Source organism: Emys orbicularis, chromosome 3 (assembly GCF_028017835.1).
Source record: "Emys orbicularis isolate rEmyOrb1 chromosome 3, rEmyOrb1.hap1, whole genome shotgun sequence".
NCBI classification, from domain to species: Eukaryota; Metazoa; Chordata; order Testudines; family Emydidae; genus Emys; species Emys orbicularis.
Genome location: NC_088685.1, coordinates 187,073,081 through 187,092,041, shown reverse-complemented (window position 1 = coordinate 187,092,041; position 18,961 = coordinate 187,073,081). Strand labels below are relative to the sequence as shown.

Genomic DNA, 18,961 nt, shown 5'->3' with positions numbered 1-18,961 from the left:
ACTCCTTGGGGAAAGATTGTATGTCCCCTGCTCTGTTTTGCCCACATTTCTGCCATATAGTTCATATTATAGCAGTCTCGGATGATGACCCAGCCCATGTTGTTTATTTTAAGAACATTTTCACTGCAGATTTGACAAAACACAAAGAAGGTATCAGTGTGAGATTTCCAAAGATAGCTACAGCACTTGACCCAAGGTTTAAGAATCTGAAGTGCCTTCCAAAATCTGAGAGAGATGAAGTGTGGAGCTTGCTTTCAGAAGTCTTAAAACAGCAACACTCCGATGCCGAACCACCAAAAAAGAAAATCAACGTTCTGCTGGTGGCATCTGATTCAGATTATGAAAATGAACATGTGTCGGTCTGCACTGCTTTGGACTGTTATCAAGCAGAACCCATCATCAGCATGGACACATGTCCCTGGAATGGTTGTTGAAGACTGAAGGGACATATGAATCTTTAGTGCATCTGGCACAAAAATATCTTGTGACGCTGGCTACAACAGTGCCATGAGAACGCCTATTCTTAGTTTCAGGTGACATTGTAAACAAGAAGCGGGCAGCATTATCTCCTGCAAATGTAAACAAATTTGTTTGTCTGAGTGATTGGCTGAACAAGAAGTGAGATTTGCAGGCTCTAAAATTTTACATTGTTTTAATTTTGAATGCAGGTTTTTTTGTACATAATTCTACATTTGTAAGTTCAACTTTCATGATAAAGAGATTGCATTACTGTACTTGTATTAGGTGAATTGAAAAATACTACTTCTTTTTTTTTACAGTGCAAATACTTGTAATACAAAATAAATATAAAGTGAGCACTGTACACTTTGTATCCTGTGTTATAACTGAAATCAATGTATTGGAAAATTTAGAAAACATCCAAAACTATTGAAATAGTTGGTATTCTATTATTGTTTAACAGTGTGATCAATCACGATTAATTTTTTAATCGCTTGGCAGCTGTAATGTATATATAAAGATACACACAGATAAGTTGCACCAAACTTATTTTTAACCTAAATTTTGGGCCTGATTTACCAAGATAACAATAATTATTATTATTATCATTATTTTTACTTCTATAGTGCCATATGTCTCTAAGTGCCATATGTTTGAAGAACTATTATCCCAGTTTTACAGATGAAGAAACGGAGGCGCAGAAGGTTAAGAGACTTGTCCAAGGTCACACAGTAAATGGCAGTTTAAAACAGAACACAGGCAGCTTTTCTTCAAATTCCCTACTCTAACCATTAGATCCTTCTGTTTCCTTGGTTATATAACCATCCACATAGCATTCCAAGTTCTTACTCCCACAACAACTTGTGACTTTCCCTTACACTTTGTCCCACATTTGGACCTCAGCAGCCTAAGACTTATGGTTTAGAGGCACATCGTGAAAACCAGTTAGTGATCATCTGAATCAAATGAACAGTATGACAACCTTTTGGCAATGTAAATCTTTTTTTAGGCAGTTACAAACAGAATATGACAAATGTAAAAGAGTTTTATCTGCTAAAGAAATGTCCCGTTAAATTATATTTTTCTAAAGCACAGAGTTTGAATATTGTGACACGAGATATGTGCAAAGCAGACTATTAAAGTGCTTAATGAACTCACTCCTCCCCCCTTTTTTTCAGATAATCAATTTTTCCCAACAACAGAAAGAGATCCTGCCAAAACCTGAAAGCTACTAAATGTATCACTAAATTGACAAGGTGCAAATAACCTCAGCAAACAGTAAATAACATTCTCTGACTTGGAGCTTCAGTCTTGGAGGTGCAAAGAGCTCTCAACTCTCCTTGAAGTTAATATCTGTCAGGATGCATCATGCCCTTAAGAAAGTGCATCATACTGTTATCTTTGAAAGGAAACTCTAGAATCTTAATGCCCTCTTTCCCACCATCTCCTACTCTCATCTTCATACTTTTTTTCATGTTGTTCCTTCAGCTTAGAACTCCCTACTATATCCCAGGGACCAACTAGCCACACTATTTCATTTCAACTACCTCTTTAAAACCCACACTTCTTTGCTGAAGTCCATCAGTATTACCTACCAAAGGAAAAAGTGCTATTTAAAAATAACAATTGTATCTCTAGAGCAGATGCAATTTTGGAAAGTCCAGACGTACAAAGAAGGGAAAATATTTGGAAAGTATATAAAGGTTGACTAACCTGACCAATAGGTTCTTTTGTAGGGGTCTTTCCTCTTCTGACAGTGCTCGTGGCCAAAGTGGTGGTAGTTTCCATAACTGACGTGGACATCTCAGACTGCATTGCTGTGGCTGTTGATTCAGTTGTCAGAGAAGAAGGCACTTCACCAACAAGTCTCACATTTCCTTCTATCACGATGTTAGCATCATTTTCAGCTGCCATATTCAGAACTTTCAAGCCATTGTAGTAAAGACCAGAGAGCTGGCCTTGGAATGGATGACCCTGTTCCTTGCCTCCAATTTTTATGGTTGCTTGGCTATTGAAGATTGTAAGCTGACGCCCTGTAAAGATAATATTACATACATGCAAAAATGTTGATTGTGAACTCTATACTCTAAGAGGATGATTAACAAATTTGCATGGGGTGAATAATGAGAGCAATAAACTATAAGAGAGTAATTAGACTCATAATTCATTGCTTTTTTAATGAAGTGTCCATGAAATGCATAACTATTGAGAAATATTTGTAATTTCTTAATTTATGTTTTGTTTTTTGCTAAAAGGCCAATCAAGTATATTTATAAATTTGTTTAGTATTGCAAATAAGGCTGAGATTGTCTTCCCTTTTACCTACATTTTGCCTTTGTGTGTGTGTGTGTCAAGAATGCAAAGTTTCTAATTCCTTAAAACTACTTTCCACCATCCACCAAGATTGTCAACATTTCAAGGATTTTCCACACCAATATAACACCTGCACTATAGCATTTTAAGTAACTGTGTGTATATAGACATATATATATATACACACAAACACACACACACACACACACACACACTGGTTCACGTGTGTGTGTGTGTGTGTGTGTATGCAAAACTTTTACTAAGTCAAGTGAAGTCTAATTTTAATGAGTATGTTCTAATGCAGTAATTCAGATATCTGCCATATGTCTATATATAAGTGTATAAACTGTTTCCTTTTCACATCTGAATGTTTATTTTCCTTCGACATAAACACTGAAAAGAAATGCATGGTTCATACTGAGTATCTCAGAGACAAAGAATTCAAAAAAAGATGTCTGATTGGCTTTCAGCAAGGCTATCAATTAAAATAAAAAGGTTTTAGATGTAAAAGCGGCTTCAGGAATGATACACATACCAATGGAGAAATCATGGCACAATTCCATTAAACAGAGAAATCCTCAGCAACAGTACCATTATTATTAAACAGAATATTTACTTTAGCAGATCGGTTTCTGCTCATATAAGCATGCACACAACTTTAAGTTCTGTTTTAATTAGTGTTTGTTCCAAAATCCCCTTAGAAGGTTGCAAACGTTAAAGGGACTTCATTTTGATTGGCAATTCATAGTGCCCACTATTTAAGATACCTACAGTTTAAACAAAGATTTTTTTTCAGGACCATAATGAACATATCATAACTACATATATTTTTAGTTAATAATTTAGATGCTGGAACATGTAATATAATCTATGAATGATTTATAATTTGTGGTTAATGTTTGCTATGAGTACCTTCATAGATTGAGTTAGTGGATTATATTTAACAGTCCCTTTAACCTTAAGTTAACAGGGTAAGATTATTAAACAGCTGATACTTCTAAAAATGTGTAGAAATTATTATACAAGGTATGCAAATATTACTCTCTACATTTTACTGTTTTAAATTTGTTTTTAATTTAGTTTTACTGAAAATTTATTTTTATGTTTATTAGTGTTACAATGAAGTACTACTTGGTTATGTTCAAATTATTTTTTTATTTGAAGTTTTAATCAATGTTTTTTACCTTTGTCGAGTAGCCATTCATCAACTACTCGACCAAGTCGATATGGAATTCGCTGTCTAGCAATCGCCAGGCGCTCGTTATCATTGTTTCCTTTAAAGTTTAAAGAGACATTTCATTGGTTAAAATCTGTAAGGTCAAAGGTTAAAAGTTAATACTTAAAGCTTGAGCTATACAGTTGCCACATGATTTTTTGAAATTTGGAATTTTAAAAAGTGGTACCTAGAACATTTCATGTTTCAGACTTTTCATTCATTCATTTATTTTATTTTAGCAAACAAAATTATTCCTATGTTAATTGAAAATTAGAAATCTTCATTTGAGCTAGGTTATTAAACTTATGTTATAGACAGACCCAAAAAACAAATTTATACATCATATAATGGCTTTACAAAAAATGATCATTGACTTCAGGGTTTTGTCTTTTTTGATGTTTCTTATTAACTAGTTAAACATGTTCAGGTGAAACAGATTTATTTTTCAAAAGACATCCAACCTCTTACTCCAGGTTAGTCATTTAAAGAAGAAGAACACAAGCCTTAACCAACATCTATGGTACACTTACATCTGCTGTATAGAAATATACCTGACAAAACTTATTTTCTATTAAAAAAATACATTCTCATTCATTTGATTTAAATAAATTCCAGAAGTTCAAATATGTGATAGAGAACAAATCAGATTATCCATTATTTTTACATTTTAACAGAGCCCAGTGATAACATATTTTACTAAGGAACATTAAGGCTTTGACAAAAGTGACTTCAGTGGTTGTCTATAATAATCCTGTATCCAAAATGCAAGGTGTTTAAAACTTTAGCCGTATTTAGCAGGGGTTCATAAGCTAAGAGCTAGCCAGAAGGAGAGACTGTGAAGTATAAACTTCTCTAACTTGCAAACCTTTCCTGTCCCCATTCTGCAGAGAATTCCCTTTGTTTTCAGTGAGAGCTCTGCCGTAGAGCTCTGCAGCAGACTATGGCTCCACATGATTAGAAATATACCAGCCTGCTACAGATAATTTGAGGATTGCCTCGAATATTTATTTGTAATAATTGATCTGTATGCTTTCATTATATAAGGTATATCAGAAACATTTGATCAATTTCTATACTTTTTTACAAAAATTTTACTAGGCAAATGGTGAAATTTGACAATACCTTTGTCTCACATGCATTGATAGAAACACATCAGTTTAAGTACCTGAGAAGTGAGCAAATCCAAAAGACTGAAAGACAGTCATTCCTAACTGGGGTCATGTTCCATACTTGTACTTATTGATTTATATGTGCAAACTCCTATTGACTTCAGCAGGAGAAGGATTAAGCCCTGTGTTTGAAATGGTAGATATAAAGCACTAATCTCCAAGGTGTGCAACACCTTGAATTGAAACTCAGTACCTGGCAGGATCTTACTGCAAATTATCAATGAAAAATATTATCCAAATTGAAGCACCCAGTCCCTTAACCTTTACTCAGGTAAGCAATATCTATGAAATCACCAGCAACATTCATAAAGTGAAGGATTGGATTTTACTGTAGCCCTGGAAACAAAATCAGTTTCCATTCCAACAAGTAATTTTGGTTTATTTATTCTGCTCTTCTGTAAAACAGGCTATGACTTACCATGCTTCCTGTCTGCTTTGTACAGTTTAACATAGTTATCATTCAGTGTGGCTGAATGTACAGCATCATGTTTTAGAAATTACCCCCTTCTTTACTTTCTCTTCATTATGCCATGTAAACTTCTATACACACTCTGATATTTGAAGAAAACACACCCACATAGCATTCTCCCCTGACTTCAAATACTTTTTGTACAAAACACTTCTGTTTTTTTCTTTTAAAATGTTTCCAAAGAAAGGATGCTATAGAGCAAAAGATTGCATATTACTTTCATAACTTATCTTCATGCTGTTGTGGACATTCAAAAAGTAGAATTTTTTCCTGATTGTATGCCGTGACCTTTTAAAATTCCAGCTCTTTATCCTGGGCCTGAAGCTGCATTCTTTGAATACTCCAAACTCCCCATGACTTCAATGGAAGTTGGAGATGTTCAAGGAATATCTGATGAAGCCTCATGTGAGCAACACGTGGAAAAAGGCATGTGGATTAATTTCTTCTGTCTGTCTGTCTGTTTTTCTGCATCTCCATTTTTTTCATCTTTCGTAGTAATGGCGTATTGATTGATGTTCTCTCATATATCTGACCTAGCTGGATTTCTTTAATCCTTGCTTATGTTTGGCATTTTTGAATGCTGCTTACGTGGCTTTCATAGATGCCTTATCAATTGATTAACTAAATCAGTGAAATTATATCCTATTTCCATGAATTTTCCCTTGCTTCCACACTTAAAACCTCCCACAGTTTATACATTTAAAAATATTCTATCAAATCACTTGTAATAAAGGTTAGATTGTTCAAAATTGAGGGTTGTGAACACTTAAGACCAGATTCATCTCCTATAAAGTCAAATCAAAGACTATCATGGAAGTTGGATTGGTCTTTACTCATCAAACAGTCTCATTCATTTCCATGGGACACTTTATGTGAGTAAATGTTCCCCAATGTGAGTAATAGCCTTAATGAAGAAACGTTTGGAATTTTATAATATGGGCAGACATATACTGGATATCATTTAATGGAAGGTGGATACCAATTCATTTATTTTTAACTTGCTTTCTAAAAGCTTATTTCGTTTTAAAATCTTTGCAGTATACAGTGGGTGAAATACTGTATCCTATTATCATGTTGTATGATCTGCAAATTATGCTGTAACCTATCTGCAGCAGCCATGCACCCTGGGAGCTAAATACAAATGAAAAGCAGGGTAATAACCATTTGCTTTGTAAAGGTCAAATATAAAAATGATTGCTGATTACTTTAACTCATCTTTCAAAAGAGTAAAAGTGCATAGTCAAATGTATTTTGATTTGGCACTACTAGATTAGTTTAAGGTTTCTTAGCAGATAATACAAAACGAAGGGCTAGGGGGGAAATGGTGTGGAATTTATCAAACTTTAGTTTAATGGAGAGTGCATAGGTTTAGAGCTGAAATAATTAATACACATATTGGTGACTCAAATAGTAAATATAAAAAAATGATACCATGAAATCAATCAAGACAGTTACAAACGATGAAATTAAAACAGTGTAAAAACAAAATAAAAATCAGGCATAAAAATAGTGATGGATACACATCTGTTTATCAAATGTCTCTTGCTGAACAGTTAGGGTCAGAGTCTGAGCTGGGATAAATCCCCCTGAACTAAACAATGCTATACAAATTTAACCATCTGATAGGAAACATGTTACAGTCTGACACATTGTTTTCCCCAGTTGCATTAATCTAAAAAATTTCAGACACATTTGTTTGTAGTTTTGTCTACTGGTGTACTGAACAACATTGAATTTAATCACCAAGAAAATTCCCAAATAAAGTTATTTGCATGCTATTATACTCTAAATAGAATTCTGGCTTTGAGTTTTTATACCTGTGAGCCTTCGTAAGCATTAAGAAATGCTTGTCAACAGTAATTCACTGGGAATAATTTATGTGCATAAACTTTAATTTTAGATAGGTCTTTGAATATCTAGCACAAAATTTCTTGCTGATATAGGTGAGACTTCTTTGATAAAAATAGGGGATAAAAATGACCACTCAAAGTTTGCATTGTGACATTGTCCAGGCTGATTGAATTCTAGATGGCTTAATTCTTCTACCAAATACACAATATTTTGTCACACTGTAGTGTATTAATTCTATATGAACAGGTAGACTTCAAGGGAATAACAGTAATTTCAAAGAATCAAGGTAAGCAAAGAGGAGCAACAAAGGTCAAAACTTTCCATCATATCTAAATCTTGTGGTGAGATTGAGAAGAAGCAATCCAAAAAATCTTAATGATACCTTTGCATCTATAGGTCAGTGGGGACAGGCTGACTATGTGAACTTCACTAATGTGTATTTTATCTCCTCCCGATTTATTATATTTTCAGTGCTGAAGTGTAATTCTATTTTGTTCTCTGAAATAAAGGTGTCAGTTATTGATGTGAAATAGCAGCATCCTTGAAAGAGAATAAGTAAGAAGGTTGAAAATTGAGAGTCTGTGAAGAACAACTTAAAGGGTAGAGAATATTTTGTTTCTTTGTAACAGCTCTTTACTTGTCAGACAAATTCACCCTATTAATTACAGTGAGCTACTAGGCAAATAAATAAAATGGGATTATAAAGAGAACTATGAACCCTATCATTGTTTTTGGAAAAACAAAATCCTTGATTTGCTTGCTAAGGGCCTGTGTTTTATGGCAAAGCTCATCCTGACATCAGTGGGATGATTAGGAGAATAAGGGCTGAGACTGATATTGTGTGTTCAGCTAACACAAAAGGGAAAATCTGACAGAAAAAAGCTGAGGGGCATGAGAAAGGGGTAATGGTGGCTCCATGGCAGTCTCCTGAAAAAGCCTCTCAGCCCCCAATTTATGAGATGCTCAATACAGTCACAGGGCTAGCCTACGGGATAGGGGCCATGCTCTAGTGATGGCCACTGATAGCTTGTGCTAAAGTTATCCTGATTAATAAAATATGGGTTAGATTTTCAAAGGTGTTTAAATCCAGCTACTAATTTTGCCATCATGGCTACAATCAGCTGAGGATGCAAAGGATAAATTTTAAACCTCTAGTTACCTGATCTGCAATAAAATTCACATTCACAATTCATTGTGCATCTGTAATTTGACTCCCACAAACAAAAGAAGGTGTGTTATTGCAAGCACTATCAATTGCAGGCACAAGTGTCTAACTATGTGGTTTGAATCTGAAATTATAACACTGGCAGTCACATTAACTCACATGGTAATACTGCACTTACATCTGACTCTGCGGACCACAGAGCAGTTGCAATATTACAAGACTTGAAAAAAACCCCATATACTTATGCATTCAATGTTATTATAATAATGCAAATTGGGAACTTGCTGTAAGATATATTCAGAACACAGTGCATTGCAAGCAGCCAGCTCATGGAAATTCTGTAAAGTCTTACTAGGATTCAGATGAAAATTTAATTATCCTCTTTGAGCCTAATTTAGTGAAGTCAATGAGTCTGACCTAGTGAGCAAAGTTACTCATCTGTGTAAATGTTTGCAGGATTGGGTCCTTTAGCACGGGACATGCTTTAGTTATTCCACACACCTACTTCTTCCAATGCAATTGCATGATTGCGCACAACATTAGGGGAAGGCTAATTAATATCCTCAGCTAGCCCCATAGCTTCCTAAAGTTAATGTGGTGTCTTCCTGAAACTGTCAGGTCCCTGTCTGCCCTCAGGCACTGAAAGCTATGTATCCAAGAGATAAGTTTCCTTCTTCTCCAATGCTTAAGGGAAAGCAGATGCACGTCTCTAGGATACAATGTATCTTCCAGTCGGCCATCTTGAACAGACCTGTCAATCAGCCAGCGGAGACAATTCAAGGGAGAAGCAGCTCTAAAGTTAGTTAAAGCAAGTGCATCAAATAAATAAGGTTCAAATTCTACAATGCTTGCTCACCTAGGATAGTATCTTTCTCCGCAAGTAGTCCCATTGAAGCTAATGGAACCACTCATCTAGTAGAGGGCTATTCAGTATGAGTAAAAATGTCAGAATCTGGCCCTAAGTAAATAGATGGAATAAAATAAAACACCAGTATGTGGCTATAGATGGGGCCTAAACAAACAAATAAAATATGTTAAAAAAAAAACCACAATACATATCAGATAGACCACAGTCTTCACTCTGAATTCATTAGCATGAGCTCTCAAACTCCATGATCATGCCATACAGACCCATTCAATGGAACAATTTAATAAAGAGAGCCACATGTATTGATGCTGAATAGCCAGATAGGATGCACTATAGACACTATGGTGTCTATCAGATATTTCAAATTAAAAACACACCTAGAAAATAAGATACTGAAGGATGTTTCCCCTCCATTTTCTTATTTATTGCCATAATTCCCTATGATTTGTGAAAACATATGAATGTATCACCAGTGCTAACCTCTGACCAGTGCTTTAGTTGCGTGTTCCGGGCAAGGAGTGCTCAGAATTTGCTCTTTTTGGTTCTTTACCCTTAAGAGGTAATAGCATTTTAATAAAGAGGCTGTCTAAATCCTTTCCATTTATCCAAATGCCTTCCTTCCCTGAGACATTTAGGAAGCAATTCAGGTAAAATAGAATTCTGTGCCCAAACATTCATGATATTGCAAAACCAAAACCTGATCAATTAGGATTTTGCAAAACCAAAAGCAGTACCACCCTTGATTTTACCAATTTCCTATCCGAGTATCACAGATTTCTACGGTCCTTTTCACCCTAAAGCATCCCCAAATCCTCGATAAAGAACAATAGATACCTAAACAGAAATTACTTCACCCACCATAGTGAAATACAGCCACCTCTGGGGTGGAATACAATGGCTTTTTGGCAGCATAAAACACTACAACACAACACTACTCAGCAAAAGAATCAGATTGGGTTGAAAATGTGCCCAGTTATTTGACATACTGAAACAATTAGATTTGTCACTTGGTTGCAATTCCATATTACCACCACTGACCCTACAAATAGTACTTTAACTTCTTATGTTCACCTACAGGCTCTTTGCTTCATGCTTGCTTATGAAGTGGACCCTCAGCTTAGACCATATTTTTAAACATTTCAAATGTCATCACTGCAAACTCTTATTAACCTTTTGGTACATTGCTATGAGGTGTGCCAGCATCTTTGGCTCAAACCAGCCACCTTCTGGTGTGTGTTTTGATTTTGATATTTTTCCACTGGATTAATTCGCGATTAAAGTAACAGTGTGCTCTTCCTGAGTCATGTTTCATCAATTAATGTGATGTCTTCTTTTGTTTGTCTAGTGCTTGAACCCTAGTTTTCAGAGGTTGGTGTATTATATCAAAAGCAAGCGAGAGATGATGAAAAGCAACAATGAGAGAAGAAAACATAGGGCCTAGTCTGATAAATTAAAGGTCATATTATGTTATCAAGCTTTCTAGAAAGATCCTTTGTACTGACTGTGCAGCATTTAAGAAGCTAATGTTGTATGGCTGGTGCTAAAATAAGCAGCAAAATTGATAGGAATCATTAAGGAGCAAGATTAAAGTATAAAAAATGAATTGTTACAAGTACAGTACCATGCCCCACATCAACCTCTGAGTGACATTTTGCAGTTCTCTAAGGTATTAGGACTCTGGACTGTTTCTAAATCATAATGTCACACCATAGAAGGTTGCCCTTCCTATAGGACTTTATCCAGAAATCAACTACAGACTGTTTCTTATTCAAAGTTTTTCAATGGCTGAAAAGCAAAGAATAACATCATCCTTGTCTTCAAAGGCTATTTCAAACCTATTGTCCTTAAAATTAGCTAGGATTGAGATAGTAACTACCAAACATGAAAATGGGACGTCACCCGGGTAGCAATCTCATTTCACATTGGCAGAGAGCTGTTATACAGAACATCACTTGATAGAAATAATACTCACATTATATAAATGAACAATAGCAAACGAGAAACATTGTGTTCAACTCTTATTTTATGTTCCCATCAATCAGTGTCCGCACGATTATCTCGTATTCAAGTAGAAGTCATCAGTAAATAAGAAAGATCTTATTAACTGCACACAAGTCTCCTAATTAAGTTTAACTGTATTACAAGTGCTAAGGACAGAATATGACACAATTGTTAGAGGGTTATTGCTCATATTGTTAAACTGTATTATGATCAGTGAAAAAAATATTAAAAGTTGCATACGTGTATGTGTGTGTATATATATATACACATTATTTCTGGATCATAACATAAAATAATTTCAAATGGAAAAATTAATCCCCTATGGCAAAAATTGTGCTCTCGGGTTGCACAGTTTGTAAGTGAGAACAGAATTTGGCCCTCAGTTGTATTAAATGAAGCTACTACAGTTGAACTGGTCTAGTAAACTATGTTTGGAAGCAACACAGGGTTCTGTGAACATTAGTGCAGACACATAAAGCATACGGTAATTACCCTATCATTACATGATTAGTGACATAAAAATCAAAAGAAATCCAAAATAATCAACATCAACCCTAGCTAACAGGGTAAAGTGGTATGCAATTGGGAAAATGATAAATGTCGATTCTATTTTCTTTCATGATGCATGTTAATGCTAGTGAGTTAGCTACCATTATTCCCCAATGTACTGGACCATACAGGTGCTTTGTCACAATCACTAAACTGTGTCAGCTCATTCTCCAAGAGTTATGCATGATTACACACAAGCCAACTGAAACAACAAAAGAGAGGTCATTACTTGGACAAGCCCTTGCAAAGTAAAAAGCCAAAGGCACCCATACTGATAGAAAATGGCATTTAGGAGATAAAAATCTGTTCCATGTCAGCAGCACAGCAAAAGAAGTAGCCCTTGGCCAAAGCAAGCTTTAGACTTTCAGCTATGTCTAAAAGTGGCATTTCAATTTGTGTATTTATGCCTTCCAGATATTTTACTATAAAAGAATAATCTGTTTCAAATGGAAAGGTTTAAACGTGTATACACTCTTTTTTAATGCTTTTGGCAAGGTATAGCAACAGAAACTGTAAATAATAGAAACAGATGCTCAGCAAGATAAAAGCAGAGGAGTGCTTTAGTACTGAAGTACTATAATGAGCAGTCCACCATGCAATGGCATAATGGCTGTGGGTGGACTCCCAGTACTGATTTACTTTTATCTGCTAACCAGTGAAATAATGGTGGTTTCTTACCAAAAAAAAAAAAAAAATGCCAGTAACATTCTCCATATCAGCTAATGTGTGGTGTCTACAGTTCTGGTATATTTTATTAAGTGTGATTCATTTTTTTTCATCTGTGAGAAGGCATTTGCAACTAAGGAAATGTTTTATCAGTCTGATTAAAGATATACATTTAGGCCTCAAATCTGCAAGCTGCTCCATGCAGATGAACCCCTTCACAGCCTCCAAGAAGCCTTATTGTCAGGGAGGGATCTGTCCACAAAGAGCAGCTGGTGGACAAGGGCTTTTGGGCTAAATACTGTCCTGAATTATACCCCGTCTTCAGACCCTACACACTATTGTATTGTACAAAATATGCCTCATGAGGTATCATTTGAAAACTAATAACTCACTGGTCAATAATATCATGGTGAAATGTATGTAGCAACATGATATGTAAAGTTATTAGTATAACTTTACATATAATATAAAGTATAAGTAATGTAAGGTATAAAGTATCAGTAATGTAAGTAAGTAATGTCATGTAGAAGCTGAAATTATAACTGAAATGTGGTTACCAGAGAGGTCTGTGGAGTGGGCAAACCTGTTTCTCGAAGACAAAGGACAAGACATCCTCACAGTGGGAATGAACTTTATCTCAGGATAAACCTCAGGAAAATGCATTTCAAAGGAGGACTGGACTATAAGCGAGGGGCAAAAACACCCCAAAGTCTCTCTCTCTCTCTCTTTCTCTTTTACTAAGAAGACAAAGGAAATAGCCATTTGACTTTGGGAGAGATCTTGACCTGAAATTTGGTCAGCCCTGTTGCTGGGAGCATGCGGTGAGGATTTGATCTTGAATCAAGTCTAGTTTGTTAAGTTTTAGCACTGAAAAGTAGGTTATCTTTAGTGACATTTCTGACTTTAATGCCTTGTATTTGTACTCACGTACAAACTCTTTGTAGTTAAATAAACTTGCTTTATTCTTTAATCAAACTAATCCAGTGTTGTGATTAAACTGGGCAGTGTGATAACTCCATTTAAAGAAGCAAATGGTTGGATATTGTTCCCTTACAGGGGCAATGGACCTAAAATGGACCTGAACTGTCCTGGAGGGGGCTGGACCGTGCAGAACACATGTTTTGGGGGAAAATTAGAAACTGGGAGTGTGTTGGGATCACCCTGCAAGTAGTAATCAAGGTTGCTGGAAGCCAGAGTGTGGCTGGTGTTTGCTGAAAGGCTGCTGGGGTCAGAACTGCTAGACCAGGGTTGTGGTTGTGCACAGACACTCAGGGTATGATCTGCATGCTGTCAGACTGTTTGTGAGCAACCCAGGTGGGAGCTACAGCAGCAAAGCATTGTGAGGCACCCGATGTTGCAGGGCAGGGGTGACACAACTCCTCCTTGTTCTGGATTGCACACCAGAATGTCATACTTGTCATATCATCTATGCATTAAATATTATGCATTCATCATAAGATATGATTACTTATGTATTGCATAAGATACAGTGGTGTTAGGCACTGGCTCCTTAGGTAGGTGTTAGGCATCTTACATAGGTGTTTGGCACTGGCTCCTTCAATAGGAATACACCTAGACATACTCTGCAAAGCTTCTTTGAAATCCCCCACCTCACTATAATTTTTCCCAGAAAAGATTTTGGTTTGAAAATGTTTATGCTTCATCTCAGACTTTTTTGAGGGGGGAGAAGGGGCAGGGAGCAAGGGGAAGTTAGAAAGGGCCTCAGAAGCTTGGGAATTAGAGAGCATGGACATTTTATTTTGACTTGAGATTTGTATTAAAAACAACATTGGAAGCTATCACAGTGAAATGGCCTGAATTTCCATGTTAAAACTTCTTCTCCTGTAATTATGCTTGGAAGGATGACATTTTTATCAGTAAATGTTAGTAATAGTTGATTTCACCATACACACACAAACCAATGAAAAAATATTCCCATCAATAATAATCAAAATTTACAGATAGGCTAAGTAAGAAAAATGCTGCTTGAGAACTTATTAGAGTTTGATTTAAATATATTTACTTTTGTGTATTTTGACATGGGATATTAATAATTTGTGTTTTAATGGTTACAAGTATTTAACTTTTTTGAATCTCAACATCTACTGCCATTAAATAATTATTGTCTGACCTCCAAATAATATCCTGTAACTGTGAAAATTTAAACAGATAAAAATAGAAAAAATGCTTAAAAATAAACATCATTATCCATCAAAATATTATATATATATTGAATTTTGCCAAGCCTTCCTATAATAGTTCCTAAACTGCAGGCCTTGGGGTGTTATATTTTAGGGGGAAAGTGAAAAATAACAGTCATCACCTTCCTGAGAACCACATGCAGATTGGACCCGCCATGTGCAGATTGGACCCGCCATGGGCAGATACTCTTCTCTCTCTGCAAGTGGGGCAGAGAGGCCCTTTGTGGGGAAAGGAATCTGTACAGGGGTAGTGGGAAGGGATGGGTGGGAGGGAACACAGACAATTGTCCGTGTCTTGTTTTGACCCTGTGATCTGAACACACATTCATCCCAAACAATCCACGAAATTTTTGGAAAGTGTAGGGGACGATTTCCTGGAGCAAGTGCTGGAGGAACCAACTAGGGTCAGAGCTCTTCTTGACCTGCTGCTCACAGACAGGGAAGAATTAGTAGGGGAAGCAAAAGTGGATGGGAACTTGGGAGGCACTGACTATGACATGGTCAAGTTCAGGATCCTGACACAAGGAAGAAAGGAGAGCAGCAGAATATGGACCCTGGACTTCAGAAAAGCAGACTTTGACTCCCTCCGGGAACTGATGGGCAGGATCCCCTGGGAGAATAACATGAAGGGGAAAGGAGTCCAGGAGAGCTGGCTGTATTTTAAAGAATCCTTATTGAGGTTGCAGGAACAAACCATCCCTATGTGTAGAAAGAATAGTAAATATGGCAGGCAACCAGCTTGGCTTAACAGTGAAATCCTTGCTGATCTTAAACACAAAAAAGAAGCTTACCTGAAGTGGAAGATTGGACAAATGACTAGGGAGGAGTATAAAAATATTGCTCAGGCATGCAGGAGTGAACTCAGGAAGGTCAAATCACACTTGGAGTTGCAGCTTGCAAGAGATGTTAAGAGTAACAAGAAGGGTTTCTTCAGGTATGTTAGCAACAAGAAGAAAGTCAAGGAAAGTGTGGGCCCCTTACTGAATGAGAGGCAACCTAGTGACAGAGGATGTGGAAAAAACTAATGTACTCAATGATTTTTTTGCCTCTGTCTTCATGAACAAGGTCAGCTCCCAGACTGCTGCACTGGGCAGCACAGCATGGGGAGGAGGTGACCAGCCCTCTGTGGAGAAAAAAGTGGTTCAGGACTATTTAGAAAAGCTGGATGAGCACAAGTCCATGGGGCCAAGGATGCTAAAGGAGTTGGCGGATGTGATTGCAGAGTCATTGGCCATTATCTTTGGAAACTCATGGTGATCAGGGGCAATCCTGGATGACTGGAAAAAGGCTAATGTAGTGACCATCTTTAAAAAAGGGAAGAAGGAGGATCCAGGGAATTACAGGCCAGTCGGCCTCACCTCAGCCCCTGGAAAAATCATGGAGCAGGTCCTCAAGGAACCAATTCTGAAGCCATCCATTTTTTCCTGATGGGTGGGATATGCTGCCAAAATGACCCTCTAGTTCAGAATAACTACGATACCTTACTTTGAATCAAAGTAATTTACTCCTGGAAAGATCAAAAAGAAGAGACAGGCTCACAATTTTTTTCTAATTGTATGATATGATTAAAGAATGCTGCAGAATTGGTTACAACGGAGTTGCCATTTTGAAAACATGGTAAACTAAAGGTTCAGGAGGTCACCTTTCTAAAATATACTTTTCTTGCTTAACTGCCAAGGCTAAATATGCTGCAGTGGAAGGAGCTTGATGTAATGTAAAGAAAAAGAGCCAAGAGTGGTAGTACAAGAGAGATGAAGCTGCATGGTGCACATATGCATGAGCACATGCAAGTGAGAGATGAATATCTTCATGGACCCCTGAGTAGGTTAGGTCTCTTGAAATTTTATCTGGACAAAGAAGAGTGTCATTTTGCCTTTTTGATATGAATTATAGTGCCTGTTTTTGAATTAGTTAGCTTAATAGAAGTTCTTGACCTGAAGACGCCAGGTACCATTCTGCTGTCACACTTCACAACACCAGTAAAATATAACCAGGGACTCATGTACAAATGTGACCAAAATAAGAACACCTCATATCTGGGGGGAACAACTCAAATACAATGTCATTATATATTAATTAATTTTGTGTTTCATATTTTAGATAAGAAATTGTTTGGCTGAAGGGCTCAGCACAGCACTGATTTGTGCTGTCCTGAGAAAGGCTCAGGTCTCACAGCAACCTGACGGTTGCTCCAGGAATTAACAGAAACTAGCTCCATTACAAAAGTGACATGTTTAATTTGGGTAAAGAGTGCATCTATCATACTGCTCTCTTGCATACTCTATTGGCTGACATTAGAGTGGCATTAATATAAGTTTTAGTGCCACCTGCGTGCTCTCCCATTAGGTAAGTGGTCTAGAATTAGGGTCAAAGGCCTAATGCTGACAGTCCTTACTCATGTAAGAAGTCCTTACTCACACACAAGAAGTACCACTGAAGTCAATGGCGAATAGGCATGAGACAGGGAGTAGGGAGACCTGTGTTCTATGACTCTGTGTAACATCGAGCAAGCAAGCTAAAGATGCAACTGGAAAATAGGGATAATGATATTTACCCTCCTTTGCAAAGTGTTCTGCTTTTCACAGATGAAATGCACTATCTAAATGCTAGCTTGTATTATTATCTACATGAGTGATTAGATGACACACAGGGCCGGCTCCAGGCACCAGCTGAGCAAGCTGGTGCTTGGGGCGGCAGATTGTTTGAGGCGGCATTCTGCCCAATCCTAGGGTGGCACGGCCGCTTTTTTTTTTTTTGTTCCGCTCCGGCCGCCCTGTAGGGGGCGGCAGCGCAGAGAACCAGAGCGCCCTGCAGGGCAGTCCTCTTCCTTCCCTCCCCGCGGACCGGAGCAGAGCCCTCACGGCAGTTGGCAGCGCAGCAGGAGGGGCCGCGTGGCAGCGCCCCCGCTGTAGCCCTGGCCGCCCCCTTCTCTCTCTCTCCCGCCTGCTCCCTCTCCCACCCCCCCCAGCCGGTCCCCCTGCACCCGCGCTCCGGCCGCGCCACAGGTTTTTTTTTGTTGTTGCTTGGGACGGCCAAAAAGCCAGAGCCGGCCCTGATGACACAGAATCCAATATGATAAATTAAGTGACTACAAATTTGCACAATGAGGCCCCCAAATCTATTCTCCTCATTCACACAAGTGGGCCCACTGCCGTCAGTGTAAATGCTTATGCAAGTAAGGTGAACAAGATAGATGAGGCCAGGTTGAAAAGGATAGAGAAATAGAGCACTATTCATGAAATAAATAAATAATACATCTGGGGGATTGGCATTGGTCTATAATTTTGTCCTGATGCCTGTGGCCCTCATATGGAGAAAGAAAATAATTGCAGAATCAGTGTCCCAAATATATATGTGTGTGTAAGTGAATCCAAAAATATGAAGGAAACTGTAAGGTAACTAAAAACATTTGACAAAATATTTGATTTAGTACTGCATTTTTCTTTTCATTTATGAAACTCTTCCAGATTTGGCTAAGCAATTTTAATGTACCCTACTGGGTTTTGTAAATCATGAAATGATGAGGTAAATGTGAAAATGTGATGGTAAGGACATTAAACAGATTACTGCTGAAGAAAAGATTGTCCACATATGGCTGATATTTCAGGCTTTGCAGTCTGACTTAGGGAAATCATTAACAGACGGTGGTCTTCCTAGGATGCTTCTGATAGGTCCAGTGGGACCAGCTTTTACAGAAGCTTTCCTTATAGATCTGTGAGTCTTGGATGCACTGTTTAATTCCCCCCTTCCTCCCATTTCCTCTAACAATTATAGGAATCCCCAGGGACGCTGTGATGTTGTTAAGGAATTCAGTTTCCACCTCACCCCATACCTAATTACTATAATCATTTATATTTACCATCCTTGGTCAGAAAGCAAAAAAATGAACACAGATCTGTTTCTTCTATTTTATAACTGTTCTTTGTGAAAACTGCTCATTTGACATTTTCTTCCTCCTTCTTTACTAGAAGCATTGCGCCATTTTATTGTATTTAACTGAAATATGTTATACCTTCTGTGATAAAGTAATGACA

At 37.3% G+C, this 18,961-nt stretch overlaps 1 protein-coding gene across 28 annotated transcripts in view; it reads right to left on the bottom strand.

Annotated features, from left to right (window-relative positions):
* The window catches only part of NRXN1 (neurexin 1), a 1,214,702-nt gene that overhangs the window by 162,256 nt on the left and 1,033,485 nt on the right, over positions 1–18,961 (bottom strand). For 18 of the 28 annotated variants that reach the window (XM_065401747.1, XM_065401749.1, XM_065401751.1 and 15 more), the window contains 2 exons: positions 3,957–4,046; positions 2,173–2,492 (listed from right to left, as the gene is read on the bottom strand). In XM_065401747.1, the coding sequence (XP_065257819.1) occupies positions 2,173–2,492; positions 3,957–4,046 (410 nt within the window). The remainder of the gene's footprint in view (positions 1–2,172; positions 2,493–3,956; positions 4,047–18,961) is intronic. The other 10 variants (XM_065401763.1, XM_065401766.1, XM_065401767.1 and 7 more) reach the window with 3 other exon arrangements.